This window comes from Hemiscyllium ocellatum, chromosome 50, assembly GCF_020745735.1.
Source record: "Hemiscyllium ocellatum isolate sHemOce1 chromosome 50, sHemOce1.pat.X.cur, whole genome shotgun sequence".
Classification (NCBI taxonomy): domain Eukaryota; kingdom Metazoa; phylum Chordata; class Chondrichthyes; order Orectolobiformes; family Hemiscylliidae; genus Hemiscyllium; species Hemiscyllium ocellatum.
Genome location: NC_083450.1, coordinates 4,078,593 through 4,102,709, shown reverse-complemented (window position 1 = coordinate 4,102,709; position 24,117 = coordinate 4,078,593). Strand labels below are relative to the sequence as shown.

General features: G+C 61.3%; 1 protein-coding gene and 1 long non-coding RNA gene across 2 annotated transcripts in view; one reads left to right on the top strand and one right to left on the bottom strand.

Annotated features, from left to right (window-relative positions):
- Nucleotides 1-941: 941 nt before the first annotated feature.
- hapln2 (hyaluronan and proteoglycan link protein 2) overlaps nucleotides 942-24,117 on the bottom strand; it is a 24,509-nt gene continuing 1,333 nt past the window's right edge. The window contains exons 2-5 of the mRNA XM_060820558.1: nucleotides 23,057-23,407; nucleotides 5,165-5,281; nucleotides 3,108-3,293; nucleotides 942-2,236 (exon numbers count right to left, since the gene is read on the bottom strand). Coding sequence (XP_060676541.1) covers nucleotides 1,950-2,236; nucleotides 3,108-3,293; nucleotides 5,165-5,281; nucleotides 23,057-23,407 — 941 coding nt within the window. The 3' untranslated portion in view covers nucleotides 942-1,949. The remainder of the gene's footprint in view (nucleotides 2,237-3,107; nucleotides 3,294-5,164; nucleotides 5,282-23,056; nucleotides 23,408-24,117) is intronic.
- Nucleotides 23,173-24,117, top strand: part of LOC132805470 (uncharacterized) — a 16,058-nt gene continuing 15,113 nt past the window's right edge. The window contains exon 1 of the long non-coding RNA XR_009640919.1: nucleotides 23,173-23,384. This is a non-coding gene — a long non-coding RNA (uncharacterized LOC132805470). The remainder of the gene's footprint in view (nucleotides 23,385-24,117) is intronic.

Sequence of the window (24,117 nt, the reverse complement as noted above, 5' to 3'; positions counted from 1 at the left end):
CTGAGCTGCTGCCATAAGTTGTATTAAAGCTTGCCCCTGGTTTCGGGCTCTCTCCCACACTCGGGATCTAACGCTGGGCTGTTCCTGTCCTTGGAGTGTTTAAGGGCATCGGTGCAGAAGCAGCTTTACTCTAATCCCTTGCTGTCCCTGTCCTGGGAGTGCTTGATGGGGGAAGAGCAGTGTAGATAGAACTTTACTCTTGCATCTAACCCCTTGCAGTCCCTGTCCTGGAAGCGTCTGATAGGCGACTGTGCAGAGGAAGCTTTATTTTGTATCTAACACCCTGTTCAATGCTTATATTGTGGCAAGTTACTCAACCCTCCACTGGATTGTCCATTGTATACCTTTCTGCACCAGACCATGTCCATTGTTGGTCTCACTACCCTTCAGGTGACTTCTATTGTTCTCAATTCTAACCCTACAAATCAGACAGTCTTACAAGAGAACACTTGGGGTTTTGCTGCTGCTGAATTCATTTGTATCCTTTTACACCTCAAATTATAATAAATTTGAAATGTGCCTTTTCTCTAGTTGTGCTTTTTAAATTGGGTCAGTGAAATGAAGCACAGCCTTTAAGTATCTCAAACATCTTTCCAAGAATTACCTTTTCAAAATATTACAACACCTCTTCCAACTCCCACTGTACACAATCCCAATGGACCCAACCCCCTACCCATTCACTCCTATTGTACACAATCCCATTTAGTTCCAGCATGGCGATTGTTCCTGGTCTCGGCCCATATTAGTTGGTGAAAGGTTATCTTAGTCTGTGCTGTTGATCGACCCCCATTCTCCCAGGAAGAACGGTCACTCAGATATGATGAGAGCTGATGGTTAAGGTGAATGAACCCAGTGCATGGTGTATCCTCCACAAACTGTGGACAAGAACTGGCAACATCAAGGAATTCAGTACAAAAAAAATGAAACCATGGAATGAAAAATTTACAAATTCACAATTCCATTTTAATTCCACAGCATCTTGCAAAAATATGTATTAGCAGCAAGGGAGAACACAAATCACTTCCAAAGTCCAACCACTGAGGGTTTACGATACAGATGATTAGTGTCTCTAAGTGGCTATTAAATGATCATCAGTGAAAACATAGCTAATGCTAGCAGGAAGTGCTTTATAACCTATTTAGAAGTTGCTGTTCCAGTTGCGTCCCCACTAATAAATATTAGAAACAACAGAGTCTAGTAGCTTAGCTCTGGATGGTCACCATTATACATTAGGCCAGCAGGAGGCAACAGCAGTTACATTAGTACAGAGTGAAGAAGTTGTATCCAAGTGCAGGAAACGCCATTTGGCATGTCAGTGATGCACGCAGATCGCCTTCAATTCCACCTATCTCCTCTCAGCCACTCAACATCATCTTCAACATTCCCCCAGCTGTCATCATTCCCACATCTGCTCGTCTTCCTCTCTTTCAAAGCGTCAGTTGATTCAATCCATTGAAGTGTAGTTTCACATTCCCCCCGTTCTCTGCATGATGATATTTCTCCCGAGTTCCCCAAAATGAACTTATCAATGACTGTTGTCTTTATCCATTCCCCCGTCTGGATGAAGGGGTCTGGTACAGAGACACACGGAAACGAAGAACAGGAGAAGGCTATTCAGCCCCACCCTCGGGTCTGTGACAAAGAAACAGGAGGCCATTCAGTCCCCTCCTCGAGCCTGTTACAGAGGAACAGGAGGCCATTCAACTCCCTCCTCGAGCCATGTTGCACAGGAACTGGAGGCGGCCATTCAGCCCGCTCCTCGAGCCTGTTATGCAGGAACTGGAGACCATTCAGCTCCATCCTCACGCTTGTTACACAGCAATAGGTGGAAAGTTGTCAGCCTCTCTCAAGTCTGTTGAACAGTGAGGGAAGGAATGAGGGGGGATGGTTGAGAGGATGTGTGGTGAAGGTGGCAGTGGGGTGGGGTGGTTTTGGGGATGGGGGAGAGCTCATCGTGGTTTGTAGCAGTAGACCCCATATGCACGGTGGGAGAGTCTGGGGAAGCCGAGGCTGCGCACACCAGGCTGGGATCCTCCACACCGGGACCGGGGAGAGACAATGGGGTAACGCACACTGCCATCTGCCAGCCAGCCTGGCTCACAATGGTTCAGCCCAGAGAACCTCCAGGCTGAGTACACTTGACCGACCTTGGCCACGGTGGCCCCATCACGGCGACACGCACTAGTGCCCCCAACGTAGTCAAACATGGCAGACTCTCTCCGGAAATACACCGAGCCTGGTTGGAGAAGGAAATGGGGGTTAGATACAGAGTAAAGCTCCCTCTACACTGTCCCCTCCCATCAAGCACTACCAGGTCACGGACAACACAGGATTAGGTACACTGTAAAGCTCCCTTTGTTCACCCATCCCCTTCAAATACTCCCAGGATAGGGACAGCATGGGGTGAGATACAGAATTTCATTTATAGCCCCAAGAATCTCACAAAGCATGTCTAAATAAATGTATCACGTAAAATTATTAGGTTCAAGGACAGTGTATGTACTGCTCCACTCATCCAGCAGATGGTGGTATCTTCCTGTTATCAGCAATACTGTCGGAGAGTCAGGGAAAGGGAGTGGGCACTGTCAGAGGATCAGCACTAAAGGAACGCTGCCCTGTCAGGGTTTCAGCACTGAGGAAGCAGACACTGGCAGAGGGTTAGAACTGAGGGAGCACAGCCCTGTTGGAGATTCAGTGCTGCAGGAGCACCAACCTGTTGGAGGATTAGCACTGAGGAAGTGGGCACTGGCAGAGGGCCAGCACTGAGGAAGTGGGCACTGGCAGAGTCAGCACTGAGTGAGTGCTGGGCTACCAAGTGCTTTGTTGCATCCCAAGGTGAGGGCAGGCACTGTGGGAATACAGGGAGAAAGACAGGACTGTAGATGTTGGAGATCAGAGTTGAAGAGTGTGGTGTTAGACAACATCTAGGAGAAGGAGAATTGACATTTCATCATGAAAAGTTTATGCTCAAAATGTCGATTCACCTGCTCGTCGGATGCTCCCTGACCGGCTGTGCTTTTCCAGCAGTACACTCTTTTGACACTGTAAGAATAAAGTTGGGAGGATGTGTTCCCTCAAGGTTACTCGTGGATGTTTGGAGGGATTACCTTTGAAGGTGGAGGTGAAACAGAAGGCATCGAAGCGGTCACGCTGCTTGTCCCGGGCTCCATAACTCCTGATTCCTGGTGGCAGGTTCTTGCCCCCACAGGGCTCCCGAGGGACAGCGACCGGATAGTGAACTGTTCCATCTTCCAGCCATCCAGCATTACACCAGTCCAGACCCTTCTGCCACTCTGTCCAAGGCCCAAAGTCGGAGTTGTCAGCTCAGCCAGCCTCACTGATTTGCCAACCACTCCCTTCCCAAAACCTGCCTCTCATCTACAACTCCACCTGAAAAAAAATCTCCTGTCAACACACACCCGCTACCTAAATACTCTATCTCCCAATAATCCCCTTCCCAACCATCTCTTCTGTCCTTCCTGTTCCTCCAATCGCACTCTCCACACCACTTGGCCTCCCTACTCCTCCAATCACATGCTCTGCCTCTCCCCCCCTCTCTGGTCCTCCGATTGCATGTTCCATCTCTTCCCCTCCCTGCTCCTCCAATGCCTTTTCTGCTCCTTCTGAGACCAAGCCCATGAGTGGATAAACAGCACGCAAAAGCTGGAAGGATGGGGCCTCTGATTGGAGGTCAAGGGGCAGTAACCATACCCTATCCAGCTGCTACCCTGTTGTAGTTTTTCAGCTGCACCATCGCCAATTCCTTCAGCACGACCCCACCCCCTTTGTTTTTATTCATAAAAATAGTTTTGAAGTAAAGGATATCTTTCTAAATATGCATAGTCACAAATGCAGTTCAGTTCTGTACAGTAGCATATCAAGGAAACAAACATTGGAGTTTGACTATCTTAACAAACCAGAAACAGCTCTTACATATACAAAGCATACATGCATTTGAGGCACTAGGAGGGTCCGATAATGGAGGGAGAGACTCCCACTTCAGCGAGAAGACTTCAGACGGTGGTCTTTTCCCACTGCCCCTTAGGGGCGTCTGCCCCAAGCTTTAGTACCTCCCTCAGCACATAGTCTTGGACCTTGGAGTGTGCCAGTCTGCAATACTCGGTCAGCGTCAACTCCTTGGAAGAGCAACACATTTTAGGCACACCAACAAGTTTTGGGTAGACCAAAGGGCACTTTTCACCAGTTAATGGTCTTCCAGATGCAATTGATGTTTGTCTCAGTATCTGTCCCGGGAGACAGACCACACAGCACAGAGTCCTGCCTCATGGAGTTGCTCAGGATGAACCTGGACAAAAAGCACTGCCCTTTCTCCAGACTTCATTTCAAGGGCACATTCCAGAAGGAGATGTGTGATAGTCTCAAGCTCCATGACCACTTTGAGGGCAGCGTGCAGGGGCCCAGGCTGACCAGGCGGTACATTAAAGATCTCATAGGTTGTGCTCTTCTCACCACCACCCAAGCAATGTCTTGGTATTTGTTGGAAAGATTTCGCAATGAGACATTCTGCCAAATGACTGTGACAGTCTGCTCAGGGAACAACGCAACAGGATCCACCCACTCTTTTTCCTGCAGGGTCTCAAGGACACTGTGTGCGCCGATCACTTCCTGATGGTCTATGGTGTTTTTCTTTGCAAATTTCTCCACAAAGGGACCCCAACCCCTTTCCATCAAACCCCTGTGAGAAATAAACCTATTACTCTAATACTGGCGATGAATTTCTGAGGAGAACTACTGGAGTCCTGGATCAGTTGGTAAGGAAAATGGGGCATGGTAACAGAAGTGGCCGCCTTTTTAACCTTTCCCAGCAATAGGGCTATTTAGAGAGCACTCAATGATAGTAGCAGAGGTGGTGAGGGGAGAAGGGGTGCGACAATGTAAATTGGAAGTTGTAGGTGGAATCCAAATTTGGCAGAAATTCACAAAAAACAAAGCTAGAATGATAACCCAAAATCCTCATGTCAACTGCTTTAACTGACTGCGAGTGAAGGTTTACAAAGAGCACCAGAAAGCCATAAACTAGCCCCCGAAAATTGGAAAGTACTCTCTGGTCAGTTGTCTTTCTCACACAATTACTTTGTGCTCTCCTGCTTTCCTCATCACAATGTAACTGGCACGTGAGGCACTGCTCTCCTGCATTCCTTACCTTCGAAGAGCTGCTGGAATGTGGCAAGCTTGGCATCCTGCTCTTTGCATGCCTGCACGGCCTGGTAATAGGTGAACTGATAGCGGCCCTTGTTTGCTTGGTATGGAAACACCACGCCTGGTGAAAGAACAGGTACCTGTTTTAATTACATACAGCAAAGGGACAGACAGCCATATTAATCACATCTGGTAATGGGACAGACAGCCATTCTAACCACACTCAGCAAGTAGAGAGACAACTATGTTGAGAACACTCATAGCAGGAAGGGCCACCCAGAATGGAGAGATAGTCATTTTAAATAGACTTGGCCATGTGAGAGGCAGCAGTTTGGAATTGCACATAATTCCTTTCAAGAAGCACACGGCCAAAGCCATGGATCACTTACAGTGAACCACAATGGCCTACTGACTCCAATTCATAGAGGATGTTGGAAATCAAAAACAAAACCAGAAATTGCTGGGAAAACTCAGCATGCCTGGCTGCATCTGCGGAGAGAGAATTCACAGCTAATGTTTTGGGTCGAGTAACTTTCTGAAGAAGGGTAACTGGATCCAAAATATTAACTGTGCTTTCTCTCCACAGGTGCTGCCAGATGTAAGTTTCTCCAGCAATTTTTATTTTTGCCCTTGCTGTCAAGGCCTTGTGATAGTCAAGGGGAATAGCTAAATGTGGGCAAGGTGCAGAAGTGAAGTGAGGCAGAAAGCAATAGAAAGATAGAATGATGGTACGGGGGAGGGTGGGGAGGAGCGGGTGTTGGGGAGCGGGTGTTGGGATTAAGAAGGGGGAGCAGGGTTGGGAGGACCTTGGATTAAAAGACCAGGTGCTCAGTTGCAGGACCAAATGGCCTCTCCCTGTGGTACAGCTCTCCACCCCACCATTCAACTCACAACCCAAGCACACAACCTCCACCCTAAACCCACACCACCCCTCCCTGCCTGCACAACTCAACCCCTAGCACCCAATTTCCCCCCCCACCCCACAACCTGACCTCCCACCTTCAACCACGCACCACGCTCTGCTCCTAACCCCAAAACCCAACCCTCACCCACCACCAACCCAAGACACAACTCTCCCACCCCCAACCCAAGACACAACTAACTGCCACCCCCAACCAAAGACCCAACCCTCACCCACCATCAACCAAAGACCCATACCGCGCTCCACTCCTCACCCCAAGATCTAACCCTCACCCACCACCAACCCAAGACCCAACCCTCACACCCCACCCCAAGACACAACACTCACTCCCACCCCCAACCCTCGCTGCACTCCTAACCCCAAGACCCAAACCTCGCTTCACCCCCAGCCCAAGACCGAACCCTCGCTCCAACCCTAAACCTCGCACCCAACCTTCTCACCCACCCCAACCCAAAACACAACACTCACTCCCACCCTCAACCCAAGATCCAACCCTCACTCCCACCCCCAAGTAAAGACACAAACCTCTTACTCCACCTCCACTAGAGCCAACCCTCGCTCCACCCTCAATCCCAGATCCAACCCTCACACCTCACTCCTAACCTCAACCCAAGACCCAATCCCCAAATGACCCAACTCTCACTCCCACCCCCAAAGACGCAACCCTCACATCCCATCCCCAACCTCAGACCCAACCCCCAGACCCCACCCACCATCCTGACCCCACCCTCAACCCCAGATGCAACCCCCAAACCCCACCCCAATACCCCACCCTCAGACCCCACCCCCAACCCCAGACCCAACTTCAGGCCCCACCCTCAGACCCCAGACCACCCTCAAACCCAGAGCCAACCCGCAGACCCCACCCTCAGACCCCAGAGCCCACCCGCAGACCCCATCGTCAACCCCCCACCCTGAACACCCCACCTGCAGACACCAGACCGCAACCTCAACCTCCAGACCCCACCAATACCCCACCACCAAACCCAGACACCTGACTGCAGACCCCACCCCTCCGACCGCACACCCATCCACCAACCCCAACCCCAAAGCCCAACCCCCACACCCCACCCTCCGACCCCGAGCCCAACCCCCACACCCCACCCTCCGACCCCAGACCCGACCCCCACACCCGACCCTCCAACCCAACCTCCACACCCCACCCTCACCCCAGACCCAACCCCCACACACCAGCTCCAGATCCCACCCCCAACCCTCACCCCCCCGACCCTACCCACACACGCCAGACCTTACCCCCACACGCCACCCCCAACCCCAGACCCTACTGCCATAGCCCAGACCTTACCCCAGACCCCAACCCTAGACCCTACCCCACACCCCACTCCCAATCCCCACCCCAACCCCTCCTCCAACCCAGACCCGACCCGCACACCCCAGAGCCCACCCCAACCCCGTCACCCCCCCCTCCCACCCCAAGACACCACCCGCAATCCTCCCTCCCCACCCCCATCCCCAGACCCCACCCGCTACCCTCCCACCCCACACCCACACCCCATCCCCACCCCCAGACCCGACCCGCAACCTTCCCATCCCACCCCCAGACCCCACTCGCAACTCTCCCACTCCAACCCCACAATCCCCCATACCTCACCGCCCACCCTCACCCATCACCCCCCCACCCCCAAACCCAGACCCCAACCCCACACACGCCACCCCCAACCCCCACATGCCAACCCCACACCCCAATCCCCACCCCAAACCTCTCCTCCAACCCAGACCCAACCCACACACCCCAGAGCCCACCCTCACCCCCGTCACCCCCCACCCACAATCCCCCACACCCCACCGCTCACCCTCACCCCCCCACACACATCAACCCTCACCCCCAAACCCAGACCCCATGCCCTACCCCCACACCCCAACCCAACCCCACCCCACCCCCACACGCCACCACCAAACCCACCCCACCCCCAAACGCCACCACCAAACCCCAACACCTCAGCCCCAACCCCACCTGCAACCCTCACGCCCCCAAACTCCCAACCCTCACCCCACCCTTCACATCCCACCCGCAATCCTCACACCCCACCCCCAATCCTCACACCCCTAACCTCCCAAACCTCACCCCCAACCCTTCACCCCCCCACCCCAACTCTCACCTCCTCACCCTCAACTCTCACACCCTGCCCACAACCCCACCCCCACACCCCACCCCCCAACCCACCTCCAACCCCAACTCCACCTCCCAACCTTCCCACTCCACCTCCCAACCTTCCCACCCCACCTCCCCCACCCCACCCGCAACCCTCCCACCCCACCCCCAGCCCCACCCCCAACCATGCCACCCCACCTCCAGACCCCACTCGCAAACCTCCCGCCCCACCCCCCAACCCCACCCCTAGACCCCACCCGCAATCCTCCCTCCCCACCCGCAACCCTCCCATCCCACCCCCAGACCCCACTCGCAACTCTCCCACCCCAACCCCACCCACAATCCTCCCATCCCTCCCCCAACCCCACCCCTAGACCCCACCCACAACACTCCCACCCCACCCCCAACCCCACCCGCAATCCTCCCACCCCACCCCCAACCCCCAACTCTCACACCCCACCCCTACACACCACCCACAACCCCTCTCACCCCACCCCCCAACCCTCACACCCCGCCCACAACCCTCACACCCCGCCCACAACCCTCACCCCCACACGCTACCTTAATACCCCACCCCCAACCCTCACACCCCACACCCAAACCCCACACCCCTAACCGCCCAAACCTCACCCCACCCACACCCAACCCTCACCCCCACACAACTCTCACCCCACCCACAACCCCACCCCCAACCCTCACACCCCACCCCCCCCAACCCAGCCCCCTCACCCCAACCACCACCCCACCCCCAACCTTCACACGCCATCCCCAATGCTCATATCCCACCCCCAACCCACACACCGCACCTACAATGCCCACACCCCACCCCCAAACCTCGCAACCCAACCTCCCAAACCTCACCCCCAACCCTCACCCCCCCACGCTAACCTCACACCCCATACCCAACCCCCACACCCAACCCCCCTAACCTCCCAAACCTCACCCCCAACCCTTCACCCTCCACCCCTAACCCTCACCCGCCCACCCACAACCCCACCCCCAACCCTCACCCCCCACCCACTCCCCACCCTCCCAACCCAGCCCCAACCCTCCCACCCCCAACCCTCTCACCCCATCCCCACATCCCACCCACAACCCTCTCACCCCACCCCCAACCCAACCCTCTCACCCCACACACTCCCCATCCCTCACACTCCCAACCTTCCAATCCTCACCCCAACCCTCACCACCCCACACCCCAACCCTCACACCCTACCCACACCCCACCCCCACCCCCCCACACACCCAACCCTCACGCCCCACCCCAAACGCGCATATCCCGCCCGCAACCCTCACACAACCCCAATCCTCACACACCCAACCTCCCAAACCTCACCCCCCCACCCTCACATGCCACCCCCAACCCTCACACCCCTAACCTCCCAAACCTCACCCCCAACCCTCAACTCTCACACCCCACCCACAACCCCAACCCCCCACACCCCACATCCCAACCCACCCACTCCTCACCCCCAACCCTCCCAACCCCACCCCCAACCCACCCCCCACACCACCTTCCACCCCTCCCAACTTCAACTCCCAGCCCCAACTCACCCACCCACCCAACCCCACCACACACCCCCACCCCACACCCAACCCTCCAGCCCCACCCCACCCCGATACCTACCACCCCACCCCCAGACCCTATCCGCAATCCTCCCACCCCACCCGCAATCCTCCCACCCCACCCTCAACCCCAGACCCAATCCTCACACCCCAGATACCACCCCCAGACCCAACCCTCACACCCCAGACACCACCCCCAGACCCAACCCTCACATCCCACCCCCAGACCCCAAACCCAGACCCAGACCCAACCCTCACACCCCACCCCCAATCCCAACCCTCACACCCCCACCCTCAACCTCGGACCCAACCCTCACAGCCCACCCTCACACCCCAGACCCAACCCTCACAGCCCACCCTCACACCCCAGACCCAACCCTCACAGCCCACCCTCACACCCCAGACCCAACCCTCACAGCCCACCCTCACACCCCAGACCCAACCCTCACAGCCCACCCTCACACCCCAGACCCAACCCTCACAGCCCACCCTCACACCCCAGACCCAACCCTCACAGCCCACCCTCACACCCCCCCCCCAATCCCAATCCCAGACCCCACCCTCACACCCCAACCCAAGACCCAGACCCCACCCTCACACCCCAATCCCAAACCCCACCCACACACCCCAGACCCCACCCACACACCCCAACCCAAGACACAGACCCCACCCACACACCCCAGACCCCACCCACACACCGCACCCTAGACCCCACCCTCGGACCCCAGACCCAACCCTCACAGCCCACCCTCACACCCCAGACCCAACCCTCACAGCCCACCCTCACACCCCAGACCCAACCCTCACAGCCCACCCTCACACCCCACCCCCAATCCCAATCCCAGACCCCACCCTCACACCCCAACCCAAGACCCAGACCCCACCCTCACACCCCAATCCCAAACCCCACCCTCACACCCCAATCCCAAACCCCACCCACACACCCCAGACCCCACCCACACACCCCAACCCAAGACACAGACCCCACCCACACACCCCAGACCCCACCCACACACCGCACCCTAGACCCCACCCTCGGACCCCAGACCCCACCCTCGCACCCCACACTGAGACCCGACCTCGCACCCCACCCTCGGACCTGAGACCCGACCTCGCACCCCACCCTCGGACCCCTCACTGAGACCCGACCTCGCACCCCACCCTGGCACCCCAGACCCCGGCACCCCAGACCCAACCCTCGCACCCCACCCTGGCACCCCAGACCCAACCCTCACACCCCACCCTGGCACCCCAGACCCAACCCTCACACCCCAGATCTCCCCCTCACACCGCAATCCTCACACCCCAGACTCCAACCCTCACACCCCACCCTCACACCCCACCCCCAATCCCAACCCTCACACCCCACCCCCAATCCCAACCCTCACACCCCACCCCCAATCCCAGAACCCACCCCAACCCCAGATCCTATCCTCACACCCCACCCCCAATCCCAAACCCCACCCTCACACCCCAACCCCAATCCCAGAACCCACCCTCGCACCCCAGACCCCACCCTCGCACCCCACCCTCGCATTCCAGACCCAACCCTCGCACTCCAGACCCAACCCTCGCACCCCACCCCCAGACTCCACACCCAACCCTCACACCCCACCCCCAGACTCCACACCCAACCCTCACACCCCACCCCCAGACTCCACACCCAACCCTCACACCCCATCCCCAGACTCCACACCCAACCCTCACACCCCAGATCCCCCCTCACACCACAATCCTCACACCCCAGACTCCAACCCTCACACCCCGCCCCCAGACCCAACCCTCACACCCCGCCCCCAGACCCAACCCTCACACCCCGCCCCCAGACCCAGACTCCACCCCCAACCCCAGACCCAATCCCAGACCCCACCCTCACACCCCAACCCAAGACCCAGACCCTACCCTCACACCCCACCCTCGCACCCCAATCCCAACCCTCACACCCCACCCCCAATCCCAGAACCCACCCCAACCCCAGATCCTATCCTCACACCCCACCCCCAATCCCAAACCCCACCCTCACACCCCAACCCAAGACCCAGACCCCACCCTCGCACCCCAGACCCCACCCTCGCACCCCACCCTCGCATTCCAGACCCAACCCTCGCACTCCAGACCCAACCCTCACACCCCACCCCCAGACCCAACCCTCACACCCCACCCCCAGACTCCACACCCAACCCTCACACCCCACCCCCAGACTCCACACCCAACCCTCACACCCCACCCCCAGACTCCACACCCAACCCTCACACCCCAGATCCCCCCTCACACCACAATCCTCACACCCCAGACTCCAACCCTCACACCCCGCCCCCAGACCCAACCCTCACACCCCGCCCCCAGACCCAGACTCCACCCCCAACCCCAGACCCAATCCCAGACCCCACCCTCACACCCCAACCCAAGACCCAGACCCTACCCTCACACCCCACCCTCGCACCCCAGACCCAACTCTCACACCCCGCCCCCAGACCCAACCCTCACACCCCGCCCCCAGACCCAGACTCCACCCCCAACCCCAGACCCAATCCCAGACCCCACCCTCACACCCCAACCCAAGACCCAGACCCTACCCTCACACCCCACCCTCGCACCCCAGACACCACCTTCACACCTAGACACCTGTCTCACACCCCACCCTCGCACCCCAGACCCCACCCTCGCACCCCACCCCCAGACCCAACCCTCACACCCCACCCTCACACCCCAGACCCAACCCTCACACCCCAATCCCAGACCCCACCCTCGCACCCCAACCCAAGACCCAAACCCAGACCGAATCCTCACACCCCACCCTACACCCCAGACCCAACCCTCACACCCCACCCTACACCCCAGACCCAACCCTCACACCCAGACCCCACTCTCACACCCCACCCAACCCCCACACCCCACCCTACACCCCAGACCCAACCCTCACACCCAGACCCCACTCTCACACCCCACCCAACCCCAGACACAACCCTTACACCCAACCCCAGACCCAAATCCCACACCCCACCCAACCCCAGACCCCACCCTCACACCGCACCCTCACACCCCAGACCCCACCCTCACACCCACCCCCAATCCCAACCCCAGACCCAACTCTCACACCCCAGACCCAACCTCAGACCCCATCCTCACACCCCAGACACCACCCTCAGACCCCACCCTCACACCCAACCCTCACACCCCAGACACCACCCTCACACCCAACCCTCACCCCACCAACCCCAGACCCAACCCCCAACCCCAGACCCAACCCGACCCCACCCTCACACCCACCCACAATGCCAGACCCAACCCTCACACCCCAGACCCCACCCTTACACCCCACCCTCATAACCCCAACCCTCACACCCCACCCCCAATCCCAATCCCAGATCCAACCCTCATACCAAAGACCCAACCCTCACACCCCACCCCCAGACTCAACCCTCATACCCCAACCCAAGACCCAGACGCTACCCTCACACCCCAATCCCAGACCCCACGCTCACACCCCACCCCCAACCTCAGGCCCCAGCCTCACACCCCAACCCAAGACCCAGACCATACCCTCACACCCCACCCCCAATCCCAGCCCCAACCCTCACACCCCACCCTCACACCCCAGACCCCACCCTCACACCCACCCCCAATCCCAAATCCAACCCTCATACCACAGACCCAACCCTCACACCCCACCCCCAGACCCAGACCACACTCACACCCCACCCACCTAACCCCAACCCTCACACCCCACCCCCAATCCCAATCCTAGATCCAACCCTCATACCACAGACCCAACCCTCACACCCCACCCCCAGACCCAGACCACACGCTCACACCCCACCCCCAATCCCAATCCCAGTCCCAGACCCCACCCTCAAACCAAGACCCAGACCCCACCCTCACCCCAAACCCAGACCCCACCCTCACACCCCAACCCAAGACCCAGACCCCACCCTCACACCCCACCCAACCACAGACCCCACCATCACACCCCACCCCCAATCCCAATCCCAGACCCAACCCTCACACCCCAACCCAAGACCCAGACCCCACCCTCACCCCAATCCCAGACCCAACCCTCACAGCCCAACCCCAGACCCAAAACCACACCCCACCCTCACACCCAAACCCCACCCTCACACCCCACCCAACCACAGACCCCACCCTCAATCCCAATCCCAGACCCAACCCTCACACCCCAACCCAAGACCCAGACCCCACCCTCACACCCCAACCCAAGACCCAGACCCCATCCTCACACCCCAACCCAAGACCCAGACCCCATCCTCACACCCCACCCCTACCCCAGACCCTACCCGCATATCCCACCCCCAACCCTCACACCCCACCCAACCCAAGACCCCACCCCCAATCCCAGACACAACCCGCACACCCCAACCCAACCCTCACAGACCAACCCCAGACCCAAAACCACACACCACCCTCACACCCCACCTCCAACCCTCACACCCCAACCCAAGACCCAGACCCAACCGTCACAACCCACCCTCACACCCCAGACCCAACCCTCACAACCCAGCCTCACACCCCAGACCCAACCCGCGCAACCCACCCTCACAACCCAGACCCCACCCTCACAACCCACCCTCACACCCCAGACCGCACCTTCACACCCCACCCAGGCACCCCAGACTGCACCTTCACACCCCACCCAGGCACCCCAGACCCCACCCTCACACCCCGTCCTCGCACCCCACCCTCACATCCCAGACCCAACCCTCACACCCCAGACCCAACCCTCACACCCCACCCCCAATCCCAAACCCAGACCCACCCTCACACCCCAAACCAAGACCCAGACCCCACGCTCACACGCCAGACCCGACCCTCACACCCCACCCCTCGCACCCCAGACCCAACCCTCACACCCCACCCCCAATCCCAATCCCAGACCCCACCCTCACACCCCAAACCAAGACCCAGACCCCACGCTCACACCCCAATCCCAGACCCACCCTCACACCCCAAACCAAGACCCAGACCCCACGCTCACATGCCAGACCCGACCCTCACACCCCACCCCCAATCCCAGACCCCACCCTCACACCCCAAACCAAGTCCCAGACCCCACCCTCACACCCCAAACCAAGTCCCAGACCCCACCCTCACACCCCAAACCAAGTCCCAGACCCCACCCTCACACCCCAAACCAAGACCCAGACCCCACCTTCACACCCCAACCCCAGACCCCACCTTCACACCCCAACCCCACACCCCACCTTCACACCCCAACCCCAGACCCCACCTTCACACCCCAACCCCAGACCAAGACTCCACCCTCACACGCCAGACCCGACCCTCACACCCCACCCCTCGCACCCCAGACCCCACCCTCACACACCCACCCCCAATCCCAGACCCCACCCTCACACCCCAATCCCAAACCCCACCTTCACACCCCAACCCAAGACCAAGACTCCACCCTCACACGCCAGACCCGACCCTCACACCCCACCCCTCGCACCCCAGACCCCACCCACTCACCCCACCCCTCGCACCCCAGACCCCACCCTCACACCCCACCCCTCGCACCCCAGACCCCACCCACTCACCCCATCCCTCGCACCCCAGACCCCACCCTCACACCCCACCCCTCGCACCCCAGACCCCACCCACCCCAGACCCCACCCCTCGCACCCCAGACCCCACCCACTCACACCCCACCCCTCGCACCCCAGACCCCACCCTCACACCCCAAACCTCGCACCCCAGACCCCACCCTCACACCCCACCCCCAATCCCAGACCCCACCCTCACACCCCAAACCAAGACCCAGACCCCACACTCACACCCCAATCCCAGACCCACCCTCACACCCCAAACCAAGACCCAGACCCCACGCTCACACGCCAGACCCGACCCTCACACCCCACCCCTCGCACCCCAGACCCCACCCTCACACCCCACCCCCAATCCCAGACCCCACCCTCACACCCCAATCCCAGACCCCACCTTCACACCCCAATCCCAGACCCCACCTTCACACCCCAAACCAAGACCCAGACCCCACCCTCACACCCCAATCCCAGACCCAGACCCCACCTTCACACCCCAACCCCAGACCCAGACCCCACCTTCACACCCCAACCCCAGACCCCACCTTCACACCCCAACCCCAGACCCCACCTTCACACCCCAACCCCAGACCCCACCTTCACACCCCAACCCAAGACCAAGACTCCACCCTCACACGCCAGACCCGACCCTCACACCCCACCCCTCGCACCCCAGACCCCACCCACTCACCCACCCCACCCCTCGCACCCCAGACCCCACCCACTCACCCACCCCACCCCTCGCACCCCAGACCCCACCCTCACACCCCACCCCTCGCACCCCAGACCCCACCCACTCACCCCACCCCTCGCACCCCAGACCCCACCCTCACACCCCACCCCTCGCACCCCAGACCCCACCCCTCGCACCCCAGACCCCACCCCCAACCCTCACCCCCCACCCACTCCCCACCCTCCCAACCCAGCCCCAACCCTCCCACCCCCAACCCTCTCACCCCATCCCCACATCCCACCCACAACCCTCTCACCCACCCCAACCCTCTCACCCCACACACTCCCCATCCCTCACACTCCCAACCTTCCAATCCTCACCCCAACCCTCACCACCCCACACCCCAACCCTCACACCCAACCCACACCCCACCCCCACCCCCCCACACACCCAACCCTCACGCCCCACCCCAAACGCGCATATCCCGCCCGCAACCCTCACACAACCCCAATCCTCACACACCCAACCTCCCAAACCTCACCCCCCCACCCTCACATGCCACCCCCAACCCTCACACCCCTAACCTCCCAAACCTCACCCCCAACCCTCAACTCTCACACCCCACCCACAACCCCAACCCCCCACACCCCACATCCCAACCCACCCACTCCTCACCCCCAACCCTCCCAACCCCACCCCCAACCCACCCCCGACACCACCTTCCACCCCTCCCAACTTCAACTCCCAGCCCCAACTCACCCACCCACCCAACCCCACCACACACCCCCACCCCACACCCAACCCTCCGGCCCCACCCCACCCCGATACCTACCACCCCACCCCCAGACCCTATCCGCAATCCTCCCACCCCACCCCCAGACCCAATCCTCACACCCCAGATACCACCCCCAGACCCAACCCTCACACCCCAGACACCACCCCCAGACCCAACCCTCACATCCCACCCCCAGACCCCAAACCCAGACCCAGACCCAACCCTCACACCCCACCCCCAATCCCAACCCTCACACCCCCACCCTCAACCTCGGACCCAACCCTCACAGCCCACCCTCACACCCCAGACCCAACCCTCACAGCCCACCCTCACACCCCAGACCCAACCCTCACAGCCCACCCTCACACCCCAGACCCAACCCTCACAGCCCACCCTCACACCCCAGACCCAACCCTCACAGCCCACCCTCACACCCCACCCCCAATCCCAATCCCAGACCCCACCCTCACACCCCAACCCAAGACCCAGACCCCACCCTCACACCCCAATCCCAAACCCCACCCTCACACCCCAATCCCAAACCCCACCCACACACCCCAGACCCCACCCTCACACCCCAACCCAAGACCCAGACCCCACCCTCACACCCCAATCCCAAACCCCACCCTCACACCCCAATCCCAAACCCCACCCTCACACCCCAGACCCCACCCACACACCCCAACCCAAGACACAGACCCCACCCACACACCCCAGACCCCACCCACACACCGCACCCTAGACCCCACCCTCGGACCCCAGACCCCACCCTCGCACCCCACACTGAGACCCGACCTCGCACCCCACCCTCGGACCTGAGACCCGACCTCGCACCCCACCCTCGGACCCCTCACTGAGACCCGACCTCGCACCCCACCCTGGCACCCCAGACCCCGGCACCCCAGACCCAACCCTCGCACCCCACCCTGGCACCCCAGACCCAACCCTCACACCCCACCCTGGCACCCCAGACCCAACCCTCACACCCCACCCTCACACCCCACCCCCAATCCCAACCCTCACACCCCACCCCCAATCCCAACCCTCACACCCCACCCCCAATCCCAGAACCCACCCCAACCCCAGATCCTATCCTCACACCCCACCCCCAATCCCAAACCCCACCCTCACACCCCAACCCAAGACCCAGACCCCACCCTCGCACCCCAGACCCCACCCTCGCACCCCACCCTCGCATTCCAGACCCAACCCTCGCACTCCAGACCCAACCCTCGCACCCCACCCCCAGACCCAACCCTCACACCCCACCCCCAGACCCAACCCTCACACCCCACCCCCAGACCCAACCCTCACACCCCACCCCCAGACTCCACACCCAACCCTCACACCCCACCCCCAGACTCCACACCCAACCCTCACACCCCACCCCCAGACTCCACACCCAACCCTCACACCCCAGATCCCCCCTCACACCACAATCCTCACACCCCAGACTCCAACCCTCACACCCCGCCCCCAGACCCAACCCTCACACCCCCCCCCCAGACCCAACCCTCACACCCCGCCCCCAGACCCAGACTCCACCCCCAACCCCAGACCCAATCCCAGACCCCACCCTCACACCCCAACCCAAGACCCAGACCCTACCCTCACACCCCACCCTCGCACCCCAGACCCAACTCTCACACCCCGCCCCCAGACCCAACCCTCACACCCCGCCCCCAGACCCCAGACCCAGACTCCACCCCCAACCCCAGACCCAATCCCAGACCCCACCCTCACACCCCAACCCAAGACCCAGACCCTACCCTCACACCCCACCCTCGCACCCCAGACACCACCTTCACACCTAGACACCTCTCTCACACCCCACCCTCGCACCCCAGACCCCACCCTCGCACCCCACCCCCAGACCCAACCCTCACACCCCACCCTCACACCCCAGACCCAACCCTCACACCCCAATCCCAGACCCCACCCTCGCACCCCAACCCAAGACCCAAACCCAGACCGAATCCTCACACCCCACCCTACACCCCAGACCCAACCCTCACACCCCACCCTACACCCCAGACCCAACCCTCACACCCAGACCCCACTCTCACACCCCACCCAACCCCCACACCCCACCCTACACCCCAGACCCAACCCTCACACCCAGACCCCACTCTCACACCCCACCCAACCCCAGACACAACCCTTACACCCAACCCCAGACCCAAATCTCACACCCCACCCAACCCCAGACCCCACCCTCACACCGCACCCCCAATCCCAACCCCAGACCCCACCCTCACCCCAGACCCAATCCCAACCCCAGACCCAACTCTCACACCCCAGACCCAACCTCAGACCCCATCCTCACACCCCAGACACCACCCTCAGACCCCACCCTCACACTCAACCCTCACACCCCAGACACCACCCTCACACCCAACCCTCACCCCACCAACCCCAGACCCAACCCCCAACCCAACCCGACCCCACCCTCACACCCACCCACAATGCCAGACCCAACCCTCACACCCCACACCCCACCCTCATAACCCCAACCCTCACACCCCACCCCCAATCCCAATCCCAGATCCAACCCTCATACCAAAGACCCAACCCTCACACCCCACCCCCAGACTCAACCCTCATACCCCAGACCCAGCCCTCACACTCCAGACCCAACCACACCCCACCTCAATCCCAATCCCAGAACCCACCCTCACACCCCAACCCAAGACCCAGACGCTACCCTCACACCCCAATCCCAGACCCCACGCTCACACCCCACCCCCAACCTCAGGCCCCAGCCTCACACCCCAACCCAAGACCCAGACCATACCCTCACACCCCACCCCCAATCCCAGCCCCAACCCTCACACCCCACCCTCACACCCCACACCCCACCCTCACACCCACCCCCAATCCCAAATCCAACCCTCATACCACAGACCCAACCCTCACACCCCACCCCCAGACCACACTCACACCCCACCCACCTAACCCCAACCCTCACACCCCACCCCCAATCCCAATCCTAGATCCAACCCTCATACCACAGACCCAACCCTCACACCCCACCCCCAGACCCAGACCACACGCTCACACCCCACCCCCAATCCCAATCCCAGTCCCAGACCCCACCCTCAAACCAAGACCCAGACCCCACCCTCACCCCAAACCCAGACCCCACCCTCACACCCCAACCCAAGACCCAGACCCCACCCTCACACCCCACCCAACCACAGACCCCACCCTCACACCCCACCCCCAATCCCAATCCCAGACCCAACCCTCACACCCCAACCCAAGACCCAGACCCCACCCTCACCCCAATCCCAGACCCAACCCTCACACCCCAACCCAAGACCCAGACCCAACCCTCACAGCCCAACCCCAGACCCAAAACCACACCCCACCCTCACACCCAAACCCCACCCTCACACCCCACCCAACCACAGACCCCACCCTCAATCCCAATCCCAGACCCAACCCTCACACCCCAACCCAAGATCCAGACCCCACCCTCACCCCAATCCCAGACCCCACCCTCACACCCCAACCCAAGACCCAGACCCCATCCTCACACCCCACCCCTACCCCAGACCCTACCCGCATATCCCACCCCCAACCCTCACACCCCACCCAACCCAAGACCCCACCCCCAATCCCAGACACAACCCGCACACCCCAACCCAACCCTCACACCCCACCTCCAACCCTCACACCCCAACCCAAGACCCAGACCCAACCCGCGCAACCCACCCTCACAACCCAGACCCCACCCTCACAACCCACCCTCACACCCCAGACCACACCTTCACACCCCACCCAGGCACCCCAGACTGCACCTTCACACCCCACCCAGGCACCCCAGACCCCACCCTCACACCCCGTCCTCGCACCCCACCCTCACATCCCAGACCCAACCCTCACACCCCAGACCCAACCCTCACACCCCACCCCCAATCCCAAACCCAGACCCACCCTCACACCCCAAACCAAGACCCAGACCCCACGCTCACACGCCAGACCCGACCCTCACACCCCACCCCTCGCACCCCAGACCCAACCCTCACACCCCACCCCCAGTCCCAGACCCCACCCTCACACCCCAAACCAAGTCCCAGACCCCACCCTCACACCCCAAACCAAGTCCCAGACCCCACCCTCACACCCCAAACCAAGACCCAGACCCCACCTTCACACCCCAACCCCAGACCCCACCTTCACACCCCAACCCCAGACCCCACCTTCACACCCCAACCCCAGACCCCACCTTCACACCCCAACCCCAGACCAAGACTCCACCCTCACACGCCAGACCCGACCCTCACACCCCACCCCTCGCACCCCAGACCCCACCCTCACACCCCACCCCCAATCCCAGACCCCACCCTCACACCCCAAACCAAGACCCAGACCCCACCCTCACACCCCAATCCCAAACCCCACCTTCACACCCCAACCCAAGACCAAGACTCCACCCTCACACGCCAGACCCGACCCTCACACCCCACCCCTCGCACCCCAGACCCCACCCACTCACCCCACCCCTCGCACCCCAGACCCCACCCTCACACCCCACCCCTCGCACCCCAGACCCCACCCACTCACCCCATCCCTCGCACCCCAGACCCCACCCACTCACCCCACCCCTCGCACCCCAGACCCCACCCCTCGCACCCCAGACCCCACCCACCCCAGACCCCACCCCTCGCACCCCAGACCCCACCCACTCACACCCCACCCCTCGCACCCCAGACCCCACCCTCACACCCCACCCCCAATCCCAATCCCAGACCCCACCCTCACACCCCAAACCAAGACCCAGACCCCACACTCACACCCCAATCCCAGACCCACCCTCACACCCCAAACCAAGACCCAGACCCCACGCTCACACGCCAGACCCCACCCTCACACCCCACCCCTCGCACCCCAGACCCCACCCTCACACCCCACCCCCAATCCCAGACCCCACCCTCACACCCCAAACCAAGACCCAGACCCCACGCTCACACCCCAATCCCAGACCCCACCTTCACACCCCAACCCAAAACCAAGACTCCACCCTCACACGCCAGACCCGACCCTCACACCCCACCCCTCGCACCCCAGACCCCACCCTCACACCCCACCCCCAATCCCAGACCCCACCCTCACACCCCAAACCAAGACCCAGACCCCACCCTCACACCCCAATCCCAGACCCAGACCCCACCTTCACACCCCAACCCCAGACCCCACCTTCACACCCCAACCCCAGACCCCACCTTCACACCCCAACCCCAGACCCCACCTTCACACCCCAACCCAAGACCAAGACTCCACCCTCACACGCCAGACCCGACCCTCACACCCCACCCCTCGCACCCCAGACCCCACCCACTCACCCCACCCCTCGCACCCCAGACCCCACCCTCACACCCCACCCCTCGCACCCCAGACCCCACCCACTCACCCCATCCCTCGCACCCCAGACCCCACCCTCACACCCCACCCCTCGCACCCCAGACCCCACCCCTCGCACCCCAGACCCCACCCACCCCAGACCCCACCCCTCGCACCCCAGACCCCACCCACTCACACCCCACCCCTCGCACCCCAGACCCCACCCTCACACCCCACCCCTCGCACCCCAGACCCCACCCTCACACTCCACCCCCAATCCCAATCCCAGACCCCACCCTCACACCCCAAACCAAGACCCAGACCCCACACTCACACCCCAAACCAAGACCCAGACCCCACGCTCACACGCCAGACCCCACCCTCACACCCCACCCCTCGCACCCCAGACCCCACCCTCACACCCCACCCCCAATCCCAGACCCCACCCTCACACCCCAAACCAAGACCCAGACCCCACGCTCACACCCCAATCCCAGACCCCACCTTCACACCCCAATCCCAGACCCCACGCTCACACCCCAACCCAAAACCAAGACTCCACCCTCACACGCCAGACCCGACCCTCACACCCCACCCCTCGCACCCCAGACTCCACCCTCACACCCCACCCCCAATCCCAGACCCCACCCTCACACCCCAAACCAAGACCCAGACCCCACCCTCACACCCCAATCCCAGACCCAGACCCCACCTTCACACCCCAACCCCAGACCCCACCTTCACACCCCAACCCCAGACCCCACCTTCACACCCCAACCCAAGACCCCACCCACTCACCCCTCGCACCCCAGACCCCACCCCTCGCACCCCAGACCCCACCCACTCACCCCACCCCTCGCACCCCAAACCCTCACACCCCACCCCCAAACTCTCACAGCTCACAGCCCACAGCCCACACCCCCGACATCAGACCCCCACCCCATACCGTCCAGCCGCAGCTCCACGGTGACACTGTCGTCGTCGACGCCGTTGATGAGCTCGCACTTGTAGCTTCCAGAATCTTCCAGGCGGAGGTCGCGCAGGCGCAGTGAGAGGTCGTGCCTGTCGGCGCGGGGCAGCGAGGCTCGCGCTGCGAAGGCGCCGCGGGCGCGCTCCCGGCGGCTGTCGGCCATCAGCGCGATGTTCTCCCGGGGCGAGCGGCCCAGCTTCACCCACTTGAGGCGGTAATCCCGGGGCAGCACCCGGAGGCGGCACGGCAGCGTCACGTTCGCCCCGGTGTGGGCGCGCACCGCCCGCGGGCCCGACCTCTCCAGGTACTGGATGTGGCCCAGCAACGCTGGGGGGGAAGGCACAGCAAGGGTCAAACCAAGGCCACTCAGCCCTTCCAGACTGTCCCCTCCCTACCCCCATCACACACTCCCCAGGACAGGGACAGCACGGGGTTAGATACAGAGTAAAGCTCCCTCTACACTGTCCCCCCATCAAACACTCCCAGGGACAGCGACAGCACGGGGTTAGATACAGAGTAAAGCTCCCTCTACACTGTTCCCCCCATCAAACATTCCCAGGACAGGGACAGCACAGGGTTAGATACAGAGTAAAGCTCCCTCCACACTGTCCCCCATCAAACACTCCCAGGACAGGGACAGCACGGGGTTAGATACAGAGTAAAGCTCCCTCTACACTGTCCCCCCATCACACACTCCCCAGGACAGGGACAGCACGGGGTTAGATACAGAGTAAAGCTCCCTCTACACTGTCCCCCCATCAAACACTCCCAGGGACAGCGACAGCACGGGTTAGATACAGAGTAAAGCTCTCTCTACACTGTTCCCCCCATCAAACATTCCCAGGACAGGGACAGCACGGGGTTAGATACAGAGTAAAGCTCCCTCTACACTGTCCCCCCCATCAAACATTCCCAGGACAGGGACAGCACGGGGTTAGATACAGAGTAAAGCTCCCTCTACACTATCCCCCCATCAAACACTCCCAGGGACAGGGACAGCACGGGGTTAGATACAGAGTAAAGCTCCCTCTACACTG